The sequence below is a fragment of the Phaenicophaeus curvirostris genome, chromosome 5 (assembly GCF_032191515.1).
Source record: "Phaenicophaeus curvirostris isolate KB17595 chromosome 5, BPBGC_Pcur_1.0, whole genome shotgun sequence".
NCBI classification, from domain to species: Eukaryota; Metazoa; Chordata; class Aves; order Cuculiformes; family Cuculidae; genus Phaenicophaeus; species Phaenicophaeus curvirostris.
The window spans coordinates 26990728-27009975 of NC_091396.1; the positions used below are offsets into that span (position 1 = coordinate 26990728).

General features: G+C 39.3%; 1 protein-coding gene across 1 annotated transcript in view; it reads left to right on the forward strand.

Moving 5' to 3' along the window:
- EHD4 (EH domain containing 4) overlaps positions 1-18774 on the forward strand; it is a 33521-nt gene extending 14747 nt beyond the window's left edge. Inside the window, exons 4-6 of the mRNA XM_069858079.1 lie at positions 6092-6504; positions 10799-10963; positions 14403-18774. Of these exons, the coding sequence (XP_069714180.1) occupies positions 6092-6504; positions 10799-10963; positions 14403-14939 (1115 nt within the window). The 3' untranslated portion in view covers positions 14940-18774. The remainder of the gene's footprint in view (positions 1-6091; positions 6505-10798; positions 10964-14402) is intronic.
- Positions 18775-19248: the final 474 nt, after the last annotated feature.

Sequence of the window (19248 nt, forward strand, 5' to 3'; positions counted from 1 at the left end):
AAACTAGAGCATCATATTAATATGCCACTGAAAAAGTGAGCAATTGTGTGACAGAATTCAACACCATTAGGGACTTCATGCGTGGGACAATTGTGTTTCACTCCAGACTGTTAGTCCTGTGTTGCTTAAAGGACTGTGTTGCTTAAAGGACTGTAGCTCTTCACTGCCATCTAGAATTGCGCTTATAACTTAACAAATTGTATGACTGCTTGTTAATTGCTTGAATTCTTGATATTATGTTCCTTATCAGTTGTTTGTATAGCCTAGCTGGTCTCTCTTTTCATATGATACACTTTCACCTAAGCTGATGGTGCTAAGTCATAACCTCAAACTCTTATCTGTTTCACAGGCTTTAACTGGACTAGTTTGCATTTCATGAATTTTTTTTTCAGTGTGTTAAGGGCTGTCCTGAACATGTAACTTGGCATAGTTCTTTTACCACAAATGTGGTTCTCCTGTATGCTGTTTAACCAGTGTGGTTGTACTATAAATAAGGTTTTAGAAGCCGGCTTCAGAGCACTGTTTATGCTCTGCCCCAGGTTTGCAGGGCAACTGCTGCCAAGGTTTAAGGTTTCAGATACTTAGGCATCATACATAAAATACCTACAAGTCACCACATGGACCCATTGCATGCACCTATTGCATGCTCTTATGATTAGGCAATACTGCACTCACCCGTGTCTGAAATACTGCATAGTCAGATACATTTCCTGAATATGACTTTTGAGCTGCTTATGCAGTTGCCATACAGGTGGTTTTGTGGAGTACAAGCTTGACTTGTCCTATGGTACTGCACACAGACACGCCTGTCTGACCTGCTTCCTGATGGAGTCAGACTGACTTTGACGTATTTATGCTGCAAGTATAATTTAGCACATTTTGAAATTTGAATTGCTTAAATTCCTCTTTAAATCGCTAGGTGTGAGAGTAGGTAGACAAGATGTTTTCTGATGTCCCTAAATGTGTCTGTGTCGGAGAAGGTTCTGTTTGTACACTTTCAGATCAACAAAGATTTTTCCCTACAAAATGTGTGTTGTAACCGTTAAATTCACAGTCTGCTTCTCACTGAAATAAGATTGCAGCTGATGTGCTTTGCTATTGGAACCACTGTTTACTTTCACTGTAAAGCTGTTTGCAGACTTAAACATAGGGATGCTTTTCTATGCTTGCCAGGAAAGCTCTAAATATAGAGGGTGATTAGTCAGAATTTCTTTCCTGACAATTTCACAATTTTGTATTTCAAAATTTTATGGTTCATCAAATTTAAGTTTTCAATTTCTTTCTGTTTCTCTTCTGAATGTTTTTTTGTAAAATTCTTGCTGCTGTTTTCTAAACAATATATACAATATGAGATTTTTCATAATTCAGTAATGGAATATAATATTTAATAATGCCTAACAAGTATTCTTAAGTGCTTCGTATTCTGCAGGTTATTGATGACTGTTTATATTTGAGTTATTACATTACCCTTGTAGTAGTTTAGCTTGTTTCTAACATAGATGAGCAGCAACTTTTCTTATTGGTAAAGTTTTAATGTGCTTGATGGAAGAATAACATTACAGGACCTCAGTGTAAAACCTTCACTCTCTGCTGTTGATGGGGTTTTTTTTCTATTTTGCCATGAGCCACAGCTTAATTGTTTATCTATGAAAGGATATAACACCTGCACAATGCTAGAATTTGACAGGCATCACTAGGAGTAAGGTAAGCCTTCTGAGACAGACAAAGCAATCAAATGTTAACTTCTGGTTTTAAAACGTGAGAAAACAGCACATACGCTATATTTTTATAGTCTCTTTACTATTTCTCAGCATGTTTTATTTATAACTCTGGAAAGCTTCCAGGCTGTGGACAAAGGAGCTGATGGCTTTCTGAAGGGTCAAAAATATACAGAGTGCAACACTCAAAGCCCTCTCTTTTGACACACATTTCTCATTCCTGTTGTCAGTAGGAGGATGTACCAGAAGTTTCTTGCCTGTCAGTTCAGGGGTTGCCTAAGTGGCTGGAGGAGAACATGCAGATGTGTGCCAGCATTGTCCCCAGTCAGGCAATGCCTGTCCCTTTGCTGCTTTCGCAGCTTCACTGTTGATGTTCACAAAGCTTTAGTCAGACAGAAATATGCGTATGGTCTGCAAGACTTGGAAGAAATATTGAGCACAAGGAGAGGAGGAAGGAGAAGCAGTGTCTGGCAGGGTGTGGGGAGGAGCTGCTTTTAGTTAGGGAGGTGGGTTCTGGCTCATGATTGAGAGGCATGAGGGCAAGGGTTTCAAGAAGCGTGAAGAGGAAAATGGAGAATATTAGTTAGCTTGTATTTTTAGAACTGGAGTTATTTAACACAGGTAATTTTTTCCGTTCAATTTGGCTTGTGAAAATGTAGTCATGAATTAAGTAAGATGATGCATATAATTGCAGCATTGCATCAGGCGTTCCCTTGCAGTGAGACACTATGCATTGTCCTCAGGATTAGTCCACCAAAAGGAGTGCAGTAAGAGTGTTATCCAGAAGTACTAGATTAAGACAGCGTTTCATTGATATAACTGGTAACTTGCCCCTTGGACAGTAAAAAGTTCATCTTTTCATGTGGCACTGGGCTCCATTGGAAAGACTGGGACAGTTTAGGTGCTCATTAGGTGCTCATTAGGTGGGAATGCATTAGAAGAATAGCAAACTGGGGACAGGTGGAAGGCCATTCTTGTCCAAGTCCAAATTGTGTGCTATAGCGTTGGTTGTGTGATAATTAGCACTGGCAAATGGGATCTTTGCAGCACCCTGCCCATCCCAGGTTCATTTGGTAAGTGGACATTGTTCTGTGAGCTTGGAGGTTCCTTATTGCGGCATTCATGTGAGAGCCAGCAGCAGTGCCGGCTCCTGGGGTGGAAGAACTGGACACAATCTGCGCTCACAGAGGATGAGTTGAGTCCATCAAATGTCCCCACTTGTTTTCTGAATTGTGAAAGCTTTGGGAGGTGGTATTAGGGCGAGTTGGAAATTATTTATCTTGGGCCCACAAAGGAAAGCTTACTGTTTGTTTAAATCTTTATTGCTAACTGGCACACAAAATTGACCCACATTTACACTGCACGATTGCACAGTTGTTTCTTTGAGTATGATTGGTGGCTGTTGTGCACAGGGCTTGTATTTTGCACTGTGCCAATGATGCATGACGGCTCCTGATCATTCTCATCAGTGTTTCCAGGGCTGGTAACCACACACAGTCTCTCCAATTTTTTCATCTCTTCTGCACTACTTGCTTCTGCAGTCTCTACTCAGCCCATTACTGATGCCCAACGGTTATGCCTCTGTTGGAGGCACTAGCATGTTCCCTCCCCGCAGCCTGGGATGAGCTCAAGAGCTCTGCAGTGCCGCTGGTGGATAGCTGCTTACCTCTGCCTCTTAGCTGGGTACAAAGTTGACTTGTGACTTTCTAATATTAGTTTGCAAGTAGATGAAGTACCTGATGAGACATAGATCCTCAGACTGGCTATAATTGCTGACATCAGTCATTGGAACAAGCATTTGAAGAAATAGCAACCTAGTACTGCTTGACTTTGAAAGCCCTAATCCACACACATGTATGTGTCAGGATTCTAAATGTGTTGTTTCTCAGTGCTGTCCTTTCAAGATCATTGCTTTGACTGGTGGGAGAGAACTACATTTTTGTTCTCTGTGGGGACAGGGTGGAGATATCATGAAATAGTATTAGAAGCCATTGGCTGAAATATTTAACCCTTAGCACTTCTCTGTAGTTCAGATTACTCAAATATGTAACTGAATCTATATATAGAATAGTTTTACTTCTAATGACAAATTTTCATTAAAATTAAGAGATTTTACATGTCTTTTTCTTATCTGTTTTCAACAAGCAGCCTTTTCTTTCTCAAAGCAAATGCTTCATTAATGTCTAATTCATATTTGAAAGAAAATTATTGGTAGTTAACGCACAATTGTTGGCTGTACAATATTTTTACAGTTCAGAATCCATCAAGTGTGTGGTAGGAATTCATAAATTTATTTAACTAGCCTTATAACTCACGTTCTCACATATCCATTTGCAGAACACTTAATAGAATTTGTCTTTTCCTTCTACACCAGTGAAATCAGAGCAGATTATTGAGTAGCTCAGATTTATGCACTGTTGCAACTTTGTTGCTAAATGCAAGTGTCATACAAGATCTTGCATCTCCCTTTCTTTCCTCCTAAATTCATGTAAAGATAAAGCATTCATCCTGATTTTGGTAAGGTTGTTAGTGTAAAGTGAGAAGAGCTCTCCTTGATGTGTTTTGTACAGCTCTCTTCCTCGCCTTCACCTTTCATCTCATGTTCAGCTCGTCAGGAACTTGCCACAGGAAAGAACATATGACAGCACTATAACAGCGTTATCTGGAAAGAAGTTGGATTTTGTATTCCTTATGAAGTAATCATTTTAATGGTTATGTTGGCTTTTTTTTAATAGCTGGTTAATGAGTCTGAACTGCATCCTCTTGAACATTAATAATACCATTCTAGCATAGCCTTCTCCTTTCAGTTGATGTGTCTGTGCTGGATTTTTAGTGGAGTTTTATTATCTCTTTCTTGGGAAGGTGGAGGGGCAAGTGACTGGGGGCATTCTTCTTCTTTTAACCAGAATTTCATTTTATATTTTAAACAAAAGATTTAAGACTGAGTTTTTTCCTGTGTTGCCAAACATGCAGAAATATACTCTATGGCAAATCTGGAGTTCACAATTTTTCCTATTACTTTCAGGTATGTGTGCTTTTCTTGGTTTTGGCCCTAATAAAAAAAAACCTGTTTTGCTTTTGGGTTCCTTGTTAAAGGAAAGTATTGAAAATATAGTGAACAATAATTTGACTGAACTAGCATTGTTTTAAGGAAAGCTAAGCAACTTTACAATTTCTCCATACCTTTTTATTTGTACTGTTTAAAAGACGCTGGGGAGAATGAGGAGTGGTGAATTGTTTTGCTTGTATCCAGACCAGATGGATGAGGTGCCTGTATAACTGGTTAATGTATGAGTTGTCTAACTGAGTTTTCTTTGCTGGGGGATTGGAGGTTTAAAGGCTTAGCTTACACAGCTGATAAATGACGAAAGACACCCTGGAGGATTCACTGGTGGTAACTGAACTTTCTTTGCTGTTGGCATTTAAATATGTGCTGCTGGGGACAAAACAGTTAATTCTATTTGGGTTACTTTACACCCGGCCTTGCACTCTGACTGTTCCCTCTTGTAGGTCTGATTTGTTTCTGAAAGGAGGAGGAGGGGTGGGAAGTCAGCTCCCAGCTCATACCTTGCTGTTTGTTACTCAGACAAGATGCATCACATCATGCCATGCGCAATGCCACATCACTAGTGATGACTCTCAGCAGATTAAATGTGTCACTTCTGAATAAGGAGCTCCTAAACAGTTTGTTGTGTGGATTAGGCTACCAGCTGCCTTTATAGAAGCATTCAGGCAGGTGCTACAAATAGGCTTTCCTTTAGAATCTGTCACATTCATAAGGCTATCAGCAATGCAGGCATGTTACTTGTAAACTGGATCTCTGAATTTTCTGTGGTAGAAAAGCAGCAGTGCAAGGAGAGATGAGTTCAGAAATTATTTTAGAATCCAATTATTTTAACTTGCTTGTTTATACTGGAGTGCTGTACATGTGCCCTTTTCCTTGTTAGCACAGATAGGTTGTACTGCTAAAGTGGCAAGTGTTAGCAGTGATGAAGAGAGCTTGTGATCAGAGTCCCACAGAGCTGCTTAGCTTGGGTGCTTTGCTGAAGCCAGAACTCCTGGGAAGAAGCAAACATGGGTGTGAGATGATAACTCACAGCAGCACAAAAGATAGCAGCATAGGAGGTGAATGTCAAGGTTGATCAAAGGTCACTGATAAAAATAAAAGGCAATAATGGTGTGACCAGTCTAAGGGAATGTAGAATACAGGTGTCCTGAACTCATTGTTCACAGGCAGTGTTCTACAGGAGGTCCATCCCTTCATTTTTCCCCTAGGTAGATGGTACGATCCCCTTGTTCTCCATCCCCAGCCCTACCTCTCTGAGATTCACTTTTCTGAATAGTAGGACTTTAATAGTGTACTCTTCTTTCAGGCTATGACTTCTGCCAAGTCCTCCAGTGGTTTGCTGAGAGAGTCGACCGTATCATCCTCCTTTTTGATGCTCATAAGCTGGATATATCTGATGAGTTTTCAGAAGCTATTAAGTCATTCCGTGGCCAGGATGACAAGATTCGAGTGGTGCTTAATAAGGCTGACCAAGTAGATACCCAGCAGCTGATGAGGGTCTATGGTGCTCTCATGTGGTCCTTGGGAAAGGTGATTGACACCCCAGAGGTGCTGCGGGTCTACATTGGCTCCTTCTGGGCACATCCTCTTCGGAACACAGAGAATAGAAGACTCTTTGAAGCTGAGGCACAGGATCTTTTCAAGGATATCCAGAGTCTCCCACAGAAGGCTGCTGTGCGGAAACTCAATGATCTCATTAAGAGGGCAAGACTTGCAAAGGTAAGAAATAATACAAAACCTAAATTAATTAAATGAGCAGTCTCTTCTGTGTGTCGTTTCTCAACATTCCCAATCTTTCTCTACCTATAAACAGAGTATTTTTTTGCAAATTGATTGAATTGCCCCTTTTTCAAGCCACTCAGGGTATAGAAGCAAGTAGGAAGAATCCAGGCATGTACTGGGATGCCTCACTAAATTTAGAGAAGGAATTTGATGCATTTTAGGCCAGTAAAGCTATTGTTTGCTTGGTAGGGGAGTGAAAATGGTTTGTTTTTTTACACTGTGCAGCGTGGTAATCTTAATGTTAATTTTTAGAGATAAATAGCTTTTTTTTTAGCGATAGCTGGTATGTAGAGAACACTTGAGAGAAAAAAAAAAAAAGGAAAAGAAAAAGGAGGCAAAAAACCCACAATCAAAATTATTCACATGCAACCTCCCATATGCTTTGTTACATATCAAGGCCCTAATGCATACAGTCAATCAGCTGCTGTGTAAAAAGACTTTGACTAAATGCATTTATGTTACACCCTAGAATACAAGACTGATTAAAAGCCTCACTCTTGTTGAACTGGAGATGTCCTTGTGCATCAGACTGAAACTCTTGAGCTTCTCGGATTATATCTTCTCCATTCCAAGTCAGAGACACTTGGGTGATCTGGACTCTGTGTCATTGTATCCTGAAAATCCCATCTCTCAGTAGCCAAGAAAATGAGTTGTGTGCACTGCTGTAGGTAGCCCTTGTCACCATTCCCCTTGTTTTCAACTCTGGAGGAGTTACCTGCATTGTGTATGATTTATTGTCACTAACTAGTGTGTGTAAGCAGGCCATGTGTGACAATGCTGTGGTCTACAGCTGATGATTTAAAATCTGTTTAATTTTTTGATAGGTCTGTAGTTATCTTCAATGAATGAGTGGATATTACTTTAAAGCTTTGTGAATTATTACCAAGTTTTAATTTCCTATTTGTAAAACCTTTTGGTTATATTTTACACTAATCTTCAGACTCCCTGTTTAACAACACTAGCTCCATCTGTCCTTTCTGCTCACGGTCTGTCTAGAATGATCTTTGTTTGTCACCTGCAATACTTGTAGCCTGTTTGTCTGATTCTACAGTGAGTTTATTTTATTGCAGCAGTGCAGCTGCTGTCAGAATAAAGCTAAAGGCACTGACAAGCTTGTTGTTTTAAAAAGATCAAGAACAAATGAAAATTGGTGTTTCAATAATTCCAGTTTCTCACTTGGAAAAAGAAGTATATCTAACCTCAGAATTACTTAGGGAGAAGGCTGGTGGTACCAGATACAAATTCTCATTCTAAAGTATGTTAGCATTTCCTATGCAGTCATCAAACAGAATGTGAGTTGAGTTAATGCGGTTGTCTTGGAACACATTTTCACGTGGACTTCTAAGCAAATATGACAAGGATTTCCACTTACATTAATACAAGAAAAGTTATGGGATGTATACCACTTCCTATGTTGGCTTCCTTAACTCTCTGAATATAGTGATACACTTCAAAGTTTTTTTTGTGGCCTGATCTTGAGGGCACCCTATGCAGTTGCTTCTTTGAAAATTCCATTTAAAATCATGTTCCTGATGACATTGTGTTAAAAGTCGCTACAGCCTCAGTCTGTTTTGTGAAAGCTGTTGCCAGCTTTTTGCTTTCATTTCTTACAGTTATTTTGGAAGTGAAAAAGTCAGATGGATCGGTTTTAGGTGTTTGTGTAATGTAAAATAAAAATTGATAAAGTCCAATACAGTGCTCATAAGGCATGCCAAATAGACAGCTGTGGCAGGGAATAATCTGTTTATCTGCAGGAAAGCAGCAATGTAATCTTTCCAGCGTTGTCTTTCTATTAACCAAACTGAGCTTAAAGTACTGACGCTTAAAAATAATTTTTTACAGCATTGCTGGTATTTTTTTTTGTTCTATTTCTATGCCACTGTGTTCTTAAACTCTTCTAAAACATGTGCAGTAAGCAAAAAACGAAAGCAAACTGTTAGTTTGCTGTCAAATGCGGGCATTAGGCTTTATTTTTTTTAAAACCCCGTGACTCACTGTCCTGTTTTGAAGATGGGAAATGTTCTTATCTATAAGAAACATATGTGCGCACAGGCAGGCCTTAGACCACTTAGCATACATATGTGAAGCTGTTAGTCTTTGTGAAGTATAAAAGTACTTTCCTGGTCTTGATAGAAGTGTTATTTTTAAACATAAGGGCCATAAAATTACTTAAAATTACTTATAAATTCTCTTAGAAATATCTTTTAATCAATTCTGCAAGTCTGGACAAATATTCATATCTATATTATTAGAAAATTTCATGGTTTATGCAGAAACCCTGCTTATCTTTTTTTTTCTCCTCTGTAGAAATTTTAATTTATCCACAATTAAAATGTGTACACTCTTTTTAGATATGAGGAGGTGATGTGTGAAAATTGCGATCTTAAGATATGCAAATAAGAACTGGTTATACCCATTTTTCTTTTGTAACAGATTCTTTTGTTCCAGTTTCCAGTAAGCCTCCTAAATAAGTAAAGAGTGTATGAAAAATATATGTAACTTTTGTTTTGGGAGCAGCTGCATCCTTTTTTAATGAAGAAGGACCTGAGTTCTGTAAAGATTTATCCTGTTGTGAAGGGCATTTGACTTCAATGTTCCTGGCCAGGTCAGAGGTTAGGAAAGCAGTTTGGTTACTTCAAGATGTGATAGATGTGCCTTCTAAAAGAAGGCTGACCTTCGCCTCCCTCTTGTGTGCAGCATGAGTATCTGTCCACACAATGAACTGGACAAGTGAATTCACCTTACTTAGAATCATAGAATCACTAGGTTGGAAAGGACCTACTGGATCATCGAGTCCAACCATTCCTATCAATCACTAAACCATGCCCCTCAGCACTTCATCCACCCATCCTTTAAACACCTCCAGCGATGATGACTCAACCACCTCCCTGGGCAGCCTGTTCCAGTGCCCAATGACCCTTTCCATGAAAAATTTTTTCCTGATGTCTAGCCTGAACCTCCCCTGGCGGAGCTTGAGGCCATTTCCTCTTGTCCTGTCCCCTGTCACTTGGGAGAAGAGGCCAGCACCCTCCTCTCTACAACCTCCTTTCAGGTAATTGTAGAGAGCTTAATTAAGTGCAGCCCACTGTTTCTGTCCTGGACCCAATCACTCACTGTGTGGCCACACAGATCCTTTTAGTGATGGAAGATGGTGGGAGGGTGGTTACGGGAAGAGATAAACGTCTCAGCAGGGGTAAGGGTGGAAGGAGGATGCATGGATGGGATGGATGCTTTGATGTCAGTGCTGCATTATGTTGGTCATGGCAGATGGGAAACTTGAAGAGCTCTGTAAATATCAATATCACAGAATCGCTAGGTTGGAAAAGACCCACTGGATCATCGAGTCCAACCATTCCTATCAATCACTAAACCATGCCCCTCAGCACTTCATTCACCCATCCTTTAAACATCTCCAGCGATGGTGACTCAACCACCTCCCTGGGCAGCCTGTTCCAGTGCCCAATGACCCTTTCCGTGAAAAATTTTTTTCCTAATGTTCAGCCTGAACCTCCCCTGGCAGAGCTTGAGGCCATTCCCACTTGTCCTGTCCCCCGTCACTTAGGGCACTATGTTTTAGGACTTCTCACCCTAAATTAATGTCTTTCCTTGTGCACTGGAAAGGCTCTGCTTTTTTCCCTAGGGTTTCTAAGTCAGCCCTGGCATGCTGTTGATATAATATGCTGGCTGTTCTGTGATCCTCTGGTGACTGCATAGATGTCACTCACTTTTCTGGGAGTAAGTATAAATGCAGTGTCACTTCAGTTAGATAGCCCTGACACTTTGCATACTTTGATTACTTGAGGCATTATCCCATTGTTTTCCACAGTAATTTGTGAGGCAAATGGAATTACGATCTCTACCACTGAGACAGATGGACCATTATGGCTGGCGTTCTGTGAATGGTCTCTATGTATGATGTTAGGACGTGGGTTTGGGGCCTTGTTTTTGCTCTCACTGTTGGTACTGATAAAGTGCTGTGTCATTCTTCTTCTTAAATTGCAAGGGTACATCTGTTTCTTTCAAATGTATTTTCTTTCTCCCTGCCCCTCAAAGGAAAGCTGAAAGCAGCAAAACCTAGTTGATAAGTTCCGGTAACAATTGTTGATAATATCTGATGCTTGAGCTGACTTAAGGAAACATTATTTCTGTTTCTTTTTATAAGTAGGGTGAAGAATACTAATGTTACGTGTAAATCAACAATAGTATTGATTTCAGTTTTGCTTCTTCTTAGGTTCATGCTTATATCATCAGCTATCTGAAAAAAGAAATGCCCTCTGTATTTGGAAAAGAGAACAAGAAGAAGGAACTGATCAGCAGATTACCCGAAATATATATCCAGCTACAAAGGGAATACCATATTTCAGCAGGGGACTTCCCTGAAGTCAAGAAAATGCAGGTAAGATGATAGATTACGCTTTCACTGAAAAAAATACTAACTTTCCAACTGCCTAGCAAAATTGGAAAAGATAGGACAGAGTATCTCAGTGTTATAGTTTAGAGTCTTCAGCAACAGAGCCGCTGAAGTGGCAATTAATCATGCGTTTGTTATGGGTTTACCATGACTTGGAAGCAGTGCATAACAAAAAATTGATAACTTGCTTCATATGCATACACTGATGCAGTACTACAGAGACAGCTCAATATCTGGGTGGAGATTAGTAAACAAGTGGTGTTCCTCAGGGGTCTGAATTGAGATCAGTACTGTTTAATATCTTCATCAATGATATAGTGGGATCAAGTGCACCCAGCAAGTTTGTAGGTGACACCAAGCTGAGTTGTGTGGTTGATACACTGGAGGGATGAGATGCCATTCAGAGGGACCTAGACAAGTTGGAGAAGTTGGCCCATGTGAACCTTCAGAGGTTCAACAAGGCCAAGTGCAGGGTTCTGCACCTGGGTCGGAGCAACCCCTTGTATCAGTACAGGCTGGGGGATGAAGAGATTGAGAGTAGCCCTGCAGAGAAGGACTTGGGGATACTGGTGGATGAAAAGCTGGATGTGAGCTGGCAATGTGTGCTCACAGCCCAGAAGGCCAACCATATCCTGGGCTGCATCAAAAGAAGCGTAGCCAACAGGTTGATTCTGCCCCTCTACCCTGGTGAGACCCCACCTGTAGTACTGTGTCCAGCTTTCAAGTTCTTAGCATAGGAAAGACATAGGCTTGTTTGAGTGGGTCCAGAGGAAGGCGGCAGAAACGGTCAGCAGGATGGAACACCTCTCCTATGAAGAAAAGCTGAAAGAGTTGGGGTTGTTCAGCCTGGAGGAAGAGAAAACCTGGGGAGACCTTATTGCAGCCTTTCAGTACTTGAAGCGGGGCTATGAGAAAGATGAGGACAGACTTTTTAGTAGGGCCTGTAGCAACAGGACAAGAGATAATGATTTTAAACTAAAAGAGCGTAGATTCAGACTAGATATAAGGAAGAAATTCTACACTGTGAGGGTGATGAGGCGCTGGAACAGATTGCCCAGAGAGGTAGTAGATACGCCATCCCTGGAAACTCTCAAGGTCAGGTTGGACAGGACTCTGAGCAACCTGATTGAGTTGAAGATGTCCATGAGGGATTGGACTAGATAGATGAACTTTAAGGGTCCCTACCAACCTAAACCACTCTTTGAAATTGTCTTACGGAAGCAGATGTTCTGTCCTTTAAGTCAATATTTGGTCCCGTGTGGCAAGTAGTACTAAAGGTTTTGTGAAAATAAAATGGCAGTGAACACTTCTGGGTCAAGCTGGTTCTTGTCTTGTTTCCTCAATGTGGATTTACATAACTTTTGTAATTCTATGAGGTGCTTGCATCAAGAGATCCTTGAGTCTCATATTATTCATTTTTACCCTAGTCTGTTCTTTGTTCTTACTGATACTGTTTGCTAGTAATTAATAAAGGCAATGTGTAACCTGAGTAGTCCAACTTAAAACCTGTCTTTTCGGAAAATGGTGCGTTTCAGGTTCTTGTCTTTTTGAGCTTGTATTTTATGAAGGAGGGAGGTAAATGTTCTCAATTTGTACTCTTATTGTCAGTTTTTAGATGTCATTGCCCCTTCTTCCTTTTTTTGAACTTTATGCAATCTTACTACTAAATTTGTCACTTTCTCACTTTTTTATTTCTGTCCCCTAATTTGAGGTAAATTATTTAGAAAAAGAGTATCATAGGGAAGAACAGGTAATGCTGTGTCAGCATTGCTTAATTTATTCTCAGAGCCTCATTTTGTAACTTTTGGATCTTGAATCATAGGCTTCTTAAATGGCCTTTGAATTAGAATAATTCAGCTTGGAAGCTGAAAAACATGAGATCAGTAGCCTGCACTGTAGTGCAGTAGTCTGGCTATAGGCTAGTCATAGCTGTGATGGAGGATGTTTTCCAGATTGACACTTGCATGTCATTACATTTACGCCACTAGTTATAAAGAGTGGTGACTGGCTGATTAATCTATCTATAGGGATGCACAAGTTTCTTTGATTAACTTAAATATTTAACTTGGGCATCAGTTATTGGCATGAGAGAGTAAATTGTAGATGAAGCACAAGATCTATCTCAGATAGGTTTTTGTGGATGGTTGTTGGAAGGGTTTCATGAGTTAAGCTCTAAACAGTGATTGTGTAGAAGAAGTTGACTCTCCCCTTGCCACTTTTGTTGGTGATGGGGAATGAGAGAATGAGAGATAATCACTTGTCAGTTTGGCTATTGAAACAAACTTTGAATGGAACTTCATAAAACTAAGTACATGTCTTTAAGCCTCAGCAGCAGATGGCAGCAAATATATACATAAGAGATCAGTCAGTTCTGTAATTAGCAGCAAAATTGTGAGAAAAGGAAATTGTGTCAAAACAGATAGAAGCTTTGCAGCAGCTTTGACCTTTGCTTTCTAAGATTTATTGTATATCATAAATCTGTACTGCTCGGTTGCTGTTAAGTCAGGTGACTGTGTATAAATGCCACCTGAAGAGAGTGATAGTTGTTGGTTAGTGGTTTTCCTCTAAGAAATCCAGAACTTGCATGTCCTTCAGGTTTCTTGATTTCATATTGTTACAGTTCTGGTATGTGTGGGAACAGCTCCCTGAGATGATAATGTTGTTTGTGAAAGCAGTTTAACGCTATTTTAAAAGGGGAGGGGAGGGGGCTTGTTTAGGGTTTTTTATCAGCTTCCACTGTAACTTTCTCTTCTTGGCTAGCATCTTCTAAGTAGAAATCATCTAATAATTGCCCAAAGTGTTTTTAAATTTTCAGTGTTCTGATGTAAAACATGCTTGGGCTTGTGTTGAAATAGCACATAATTGAACCATCTCTTTGAGGTTAGTAGGACTTTATGTACAAGATCGAAACTCAGCCGGAACCATATGACTTCATGAGTTCTGGCAAAATTTCTGTAGAAATGCTACTGCTCTTATTCCAACTCAGTTTTTCTTTATTGATAAGGACCTAACCACAAACGAAAAGTTTAATCTGTAAAATCAGATCAGTCCTGCAAACTCTTAGATTTATTTTGAACTTAAACACTTGCGTAATGCTAGCAGGACTGAGGGCCTACTTGAATACTTTGATCTTAGGAAGAAAATCGCCATGGTTTTATGCATTGCCACTTTAAAAATTGTATTGTAAATGTAATTTAATAGACCAGCTCATACACTGTTATAAAATTGTCTTAGTGTATTTTACCACTGTATTAAGTATATGACACGTCTGTGTTAGCTTTGCTTCTCCTTCAAGGGGAGCTTCAGTTATGGAAACTGCTTCAAAAGGTAACAGATTATTTTCATTTAAATCCTATTCCTTAACTTGTTTTAATATATTGGAAGTTTTTCTAACCACTGTCACTGAAACCCTTGTTATTGACAGGAGCAGTTGGAGACTTGTGACTTCACTAAGTTCCACTCTTTGAAACCAAAGCTAATTGAATCTGTGGATAACATGCTGGCCAACAAAATTGCCTCCCTGATGAGCCTGATCAGACAGGAAGAGAGCAATATGCCCACAGAGATGGTACATGGTGGAGCATTTGATGGCACTATGGCAGGACCTTTTGGCCATGGATATGGAGAAGGTGCTAAGGAAGGAGCTGATGAAGATGAATGGGTTGTTGCTAAAGATAAACCTGCTTATGATGAAATTTTCTACACTCTTTCACCAATCAATGGCAAAATATCTGGGATCAACGCAAAGAAGGAGATGGTGACTTCTAAACTACCCAACAGTGTCTTGGGGAAGATCTGGAAACTTGCGGACTGTGATGGTGATGGGATGTTGGATGATGAGGAGTTTGCATTAGCAAAACATCTTATCAAGATTAAACTGGATGGGTATGAACTGCCTGGCACACTACCTTCCCACCTGATGCCACCATCTCACAGGAAACCTTTGCAGACAGCAGAGTGAAAAATAAAAGAAGAATGAAGGGTTTGGAAATCTTACAACAAATCTGTCAAAAACACCAAAATTTGAAATTAGGCTTAGGTCCTCAAACCTCATAGCACATTTCATGCAATTACTGAAGTTAGAAGCATAGTAGCAGGGAAACATTCATATAGTTGTCCCTGCTGACCTTCACTGAGACATGCTTATCACAAGTGCCTTGTATAGATCTATCATAATGTGTAATGGTAAAATGAAAATGTTTTTGTAGTCTTGCTTCCACATCTTGCTGCCTTTACAACCATAAAGCAGAAAAGGCCTTGTATAAAAACTACTGACCTTCACCAAACCTAAATACTTGTATTTTTAGTTTCTCCAAACTATTTTAAATAGTGCAAGGAAGCTCTAAATGTTAAATTCATGTGTCTGTGCAAGGAAAAGTCTGTGTGCTAAACATCTCTGTAGTTTAAGAGAAGGCAGATATAAAAGGAATTTTCTTTTCTTGTTTCTTTTTAATTTGGGGGTAGAAAAAGAGAGAATGAGTCTTCAAAGAAGTGCTCCAAATATGAGCAGACTTGTTTTAAAACCTGGTTATAGCTAAACTGCAAATATTAAAGTGATTCTTTCTATCTGCCATCACTGTGTCTTATCTGAAGCACTGCTTCTTCAGTTTTATACATCACTATATGCTCAGTATTAGGGTTGAAAGAACCAGATCTCCTTTGTTGCTTGGATTTGTAGTTTCTTTTGAGATTTCTGTTTAGGTACCTTGCAGACAGTAAATCCCCAAGTTGTTCAAAGTGACAGCAGAATGTTTTTGTAAGTTCAAAAAAACCAGCTATGTTTCCATTGAAATTAAACCTCACTTTTTGTTCAGAAAAGGTGCATTGCTCAAAGTCAGCCTCTTCAAAGCATATCAAATTGTCTTGGGAAATTTTCATTGGTGTTTAATTTATATTTACAGGCTATTATACATTTTTTTATATATATAATATTTTTAAGAAATATTTTTAGCTCTTTCTTTTTGCTGACATGTAGCTGATAACCACAGAAAGGAGATGTAATTCCTATAGTGGCAGATCTGAAAGATGGGAAGACTAACGGGAGCCTTTGCACAATCAAATTTGAACATTTTTGGCTGCTTACAACTGGTTTTGATCAGTACCTTAAAAGAACGTAATTTTTTTTGGCCAAAAGAGGGCCAATTCTTTCTAAAATCAAACTTGAAAGTCAGTTTTGGTCTATGCATGTGAGCAAGAATTGACTAGTACTCCATTGGTAGTATGAAATACCCTACACATCAAAGGTACTATAATTGCGAGCACTTTGGTTTTGAGTCTCAGTAAATGCTAGCAGTAGTCCCTTCTGAGACAGAGTAAACCAAAAATTGTTATAGCATCCTTGAAGTTAGGATGGGGAAGGAAGCGGTTTGGGTGTTGTCTCCCAGTTAAGATTTTGGTCACATTTGCATGTTCCAGTTTCTAGTTGACCTAACAGCAGCCTGAGCTGCTGCTTTCAAGTTGCACTCTTGGAGGTGGTCAGTCAGGTTTAATACTCCAGATCATTCTGGATGTCTTATCTTTCTGCATCTCTTCCAATATGATATGAAATCACCTTGAACTTTGCCAGGGCTCTGCCGTGTGAAAACAATGAAGCTATTTTAAGTAATGGCAGGGGAACACCTTCACCTAGCTAGCCTTCCTGGCCTGTATCAAGGATATCCTGGTATAGTTAAACCCTTCTTGAGGATTTGCTTGCTTTTTTTAATTCTTTAGATTATTTTCTTAGCATTCAAGCATACCAACTTTATTTGTGTTAGACCTAAATCAGGAGCCAAATTAGCCTTAGTGCATATCTGTGCACTTTAGCAGAGCTGTGAAACTTGACCGTGAGTCTACCTGTGTGACTCTACATCTGCAGAGTAACTGATTTTTTTATCTAATTTATTTTTTATTGAACAAAAGGTAGTCTACAGACATTGCAGGAGTCGTTAAATAAAGAACAGGCTGCAGAAGTAGTAATGTATGCTTGCTTGTGTGTAGCATCTTCAGTCAGTAACAAATTCATATACTAATGAGTAACTTGGAAAGTAAGAAAGCTTGTGTATTATGACTACTGTAGTGTGAACAAAGCTGAGAGGATCTGGAAGGTTGATGATCTTCCAACTCTGTCTGCCTTACCTTGCTATTCAGCTGCATAAGGTTCCAGGGTGGACCCATGTTTGAATTCCCCCTATATGTAGCTTCCAGGGTGATGCTCCAAATGCATTGGAGCCGTGTGATCCCATGCCAGTAGAAATATCCCGCTTTATTGAGAGGAGTAGGATTCTTTCTCAGTGATTTTATTTTATTTTTTCAGCTGTACTGGGCAAATTGAAATGCATAATCTTGATTAAGTTAAAATGTTTTATCTGGATGGGATTGAAATCATAGAAGTGTTTTCCTTTGTTTTCCTGTAGAACTTGGAAGAGGAATGCACAAAGCACGTATAGGAGTAGAGGTGGATTTTCTCTGTTCATCTGGTGGACTAGAAGTATTTCAGGATCGGCATGCAGGGCTACATATGTAAAAGCATTTCTCTATATGTGGTGCAGTGCACTAGCATCATACTTAGTTGATAGGAATATCCGCATTTCATGTGGATTGCAAACAGCAGTTTTCTTGTACAGCTAAACTGATACAGTAGGTTGCCATTGCTCAGGGGAAGGGATCTCTTCTCGCTATCTCCTCATATACCTATAGATATACTCCATTTGCATTGCCAGTTCTCTGATTTGTCAGATCTTGCACATCCATTCAGTTAGTTAAACCAGCTACTCGCAACAGTTTGAATAAAGTTCTGTAGAGTTAGTGAGTCCATATGTTAGGAGCATGAGAAGGGAGCAGGATTAACTTCCCTCATGAAGTCATGCTCCAAGTAGTTATTTGGAACTACAGTATGAGATAACGTTTCATGTTGAGTTTGATGTTGCTGATCTATGTTGAAGAAAGACTAAGATGTTGGATTTGTGGCCATTTAATGCCCAGGATTTTGGTTACATCTGCTACAAGATGATTCAAAGCTGTTGATAATTCAGTGTGTGAAGTCAACTGCTGTAGCCTGCTGCCATAAGCCAAAGTAAAGACTGCTGCTTTTACCTTTTCTCCAACAATTCCATAACAGTTTTAATTCCCACCCCTAGTTCTGTTCCCAAAGACATTAATTACACTTTTTTTGTATATTGGAGCAGAAAATGTGGGATTACTGTTCATAACCACACTACAGGACAGCAAGAGCCTTTTAAAGTTGTGACAGCTTGAGAGTGGTGAGTTTGTATAAAGATTCTGTAGGTCAGGGCAAGGTCCCAGTTGTTACTTTGGGATGGTATGGATTTATGTGGAACCTGGTCTCAAAGCGGTAGTATTCGGTCCCTGACTTTCAACATCATCATTCATTTCCTAGTACCTCTTCTTCTTCTCACTTTCTTTCATAACATGCACTCACTTTGGTTGCTCATTATATTGATGGAATTCAAGCAGAGAGTTTAAAGTGTATGACTTGCAGGGTGTGAGTAACTTAGCACTGAGAGAATGAACATGAACTTTGTTTTCTACTTAACATGCTCACCTTTTATAATATTTTTGTTAAATACTGTATTTTCACTTCAAAGGCACTCTGATTTTAGAGGGAAGGCTTGATCTGTGCAGTATGCTTCAGTTTGTCGAACTAGGCAAGCAAAGTTTTTAAGTTCTTTATTGTTGCACTTTTATTACACAATAAATTCCTTGCAGATACTGTAATATATTTTAATATGCTTTGTAATCATTTTTAGAAAGTGGTGATAAAAATTGCTGATTTAATAAACTAATATTGAACTACCTGAGAATTTCTTTTGTAAGCTTCTTTATGGAAGGTAATCTATCAACTGACTAGAATTTTGCAATCCTGCTACTTAGGGCTCATAGGCATAGTAGATATTTGGCATGCTGCTTATTTTCCCACCTCAGTTTATTTATCCACAAGAGGTTATGGCTATTTCTCCTCTTTGTCTTTGAACTTGTTGCTGAAACTACTGCCCATTTCAAGGCTTGACTCCAGAAGTAAATTTATATTTAAAGAGGGGGGAAAAAAACCCAAACCTCCAGCACCACTCCATAATTAGGTGGTTTTATAGCAGAATGTAATTTTGGAGTTTCTTCATGTTTAAGCATGGAATTTTCTTCAAGTTCAAGTGTGGAAGAAAAATCATAAACTTCCTGTGTGGATTAAAAGCTTGAAACTTGATCTGAGAGTACTTTATTGCTTTTAACTTCAATGGGGTTATTAACCTAGAAAAATAAGAGTAGATTAAATA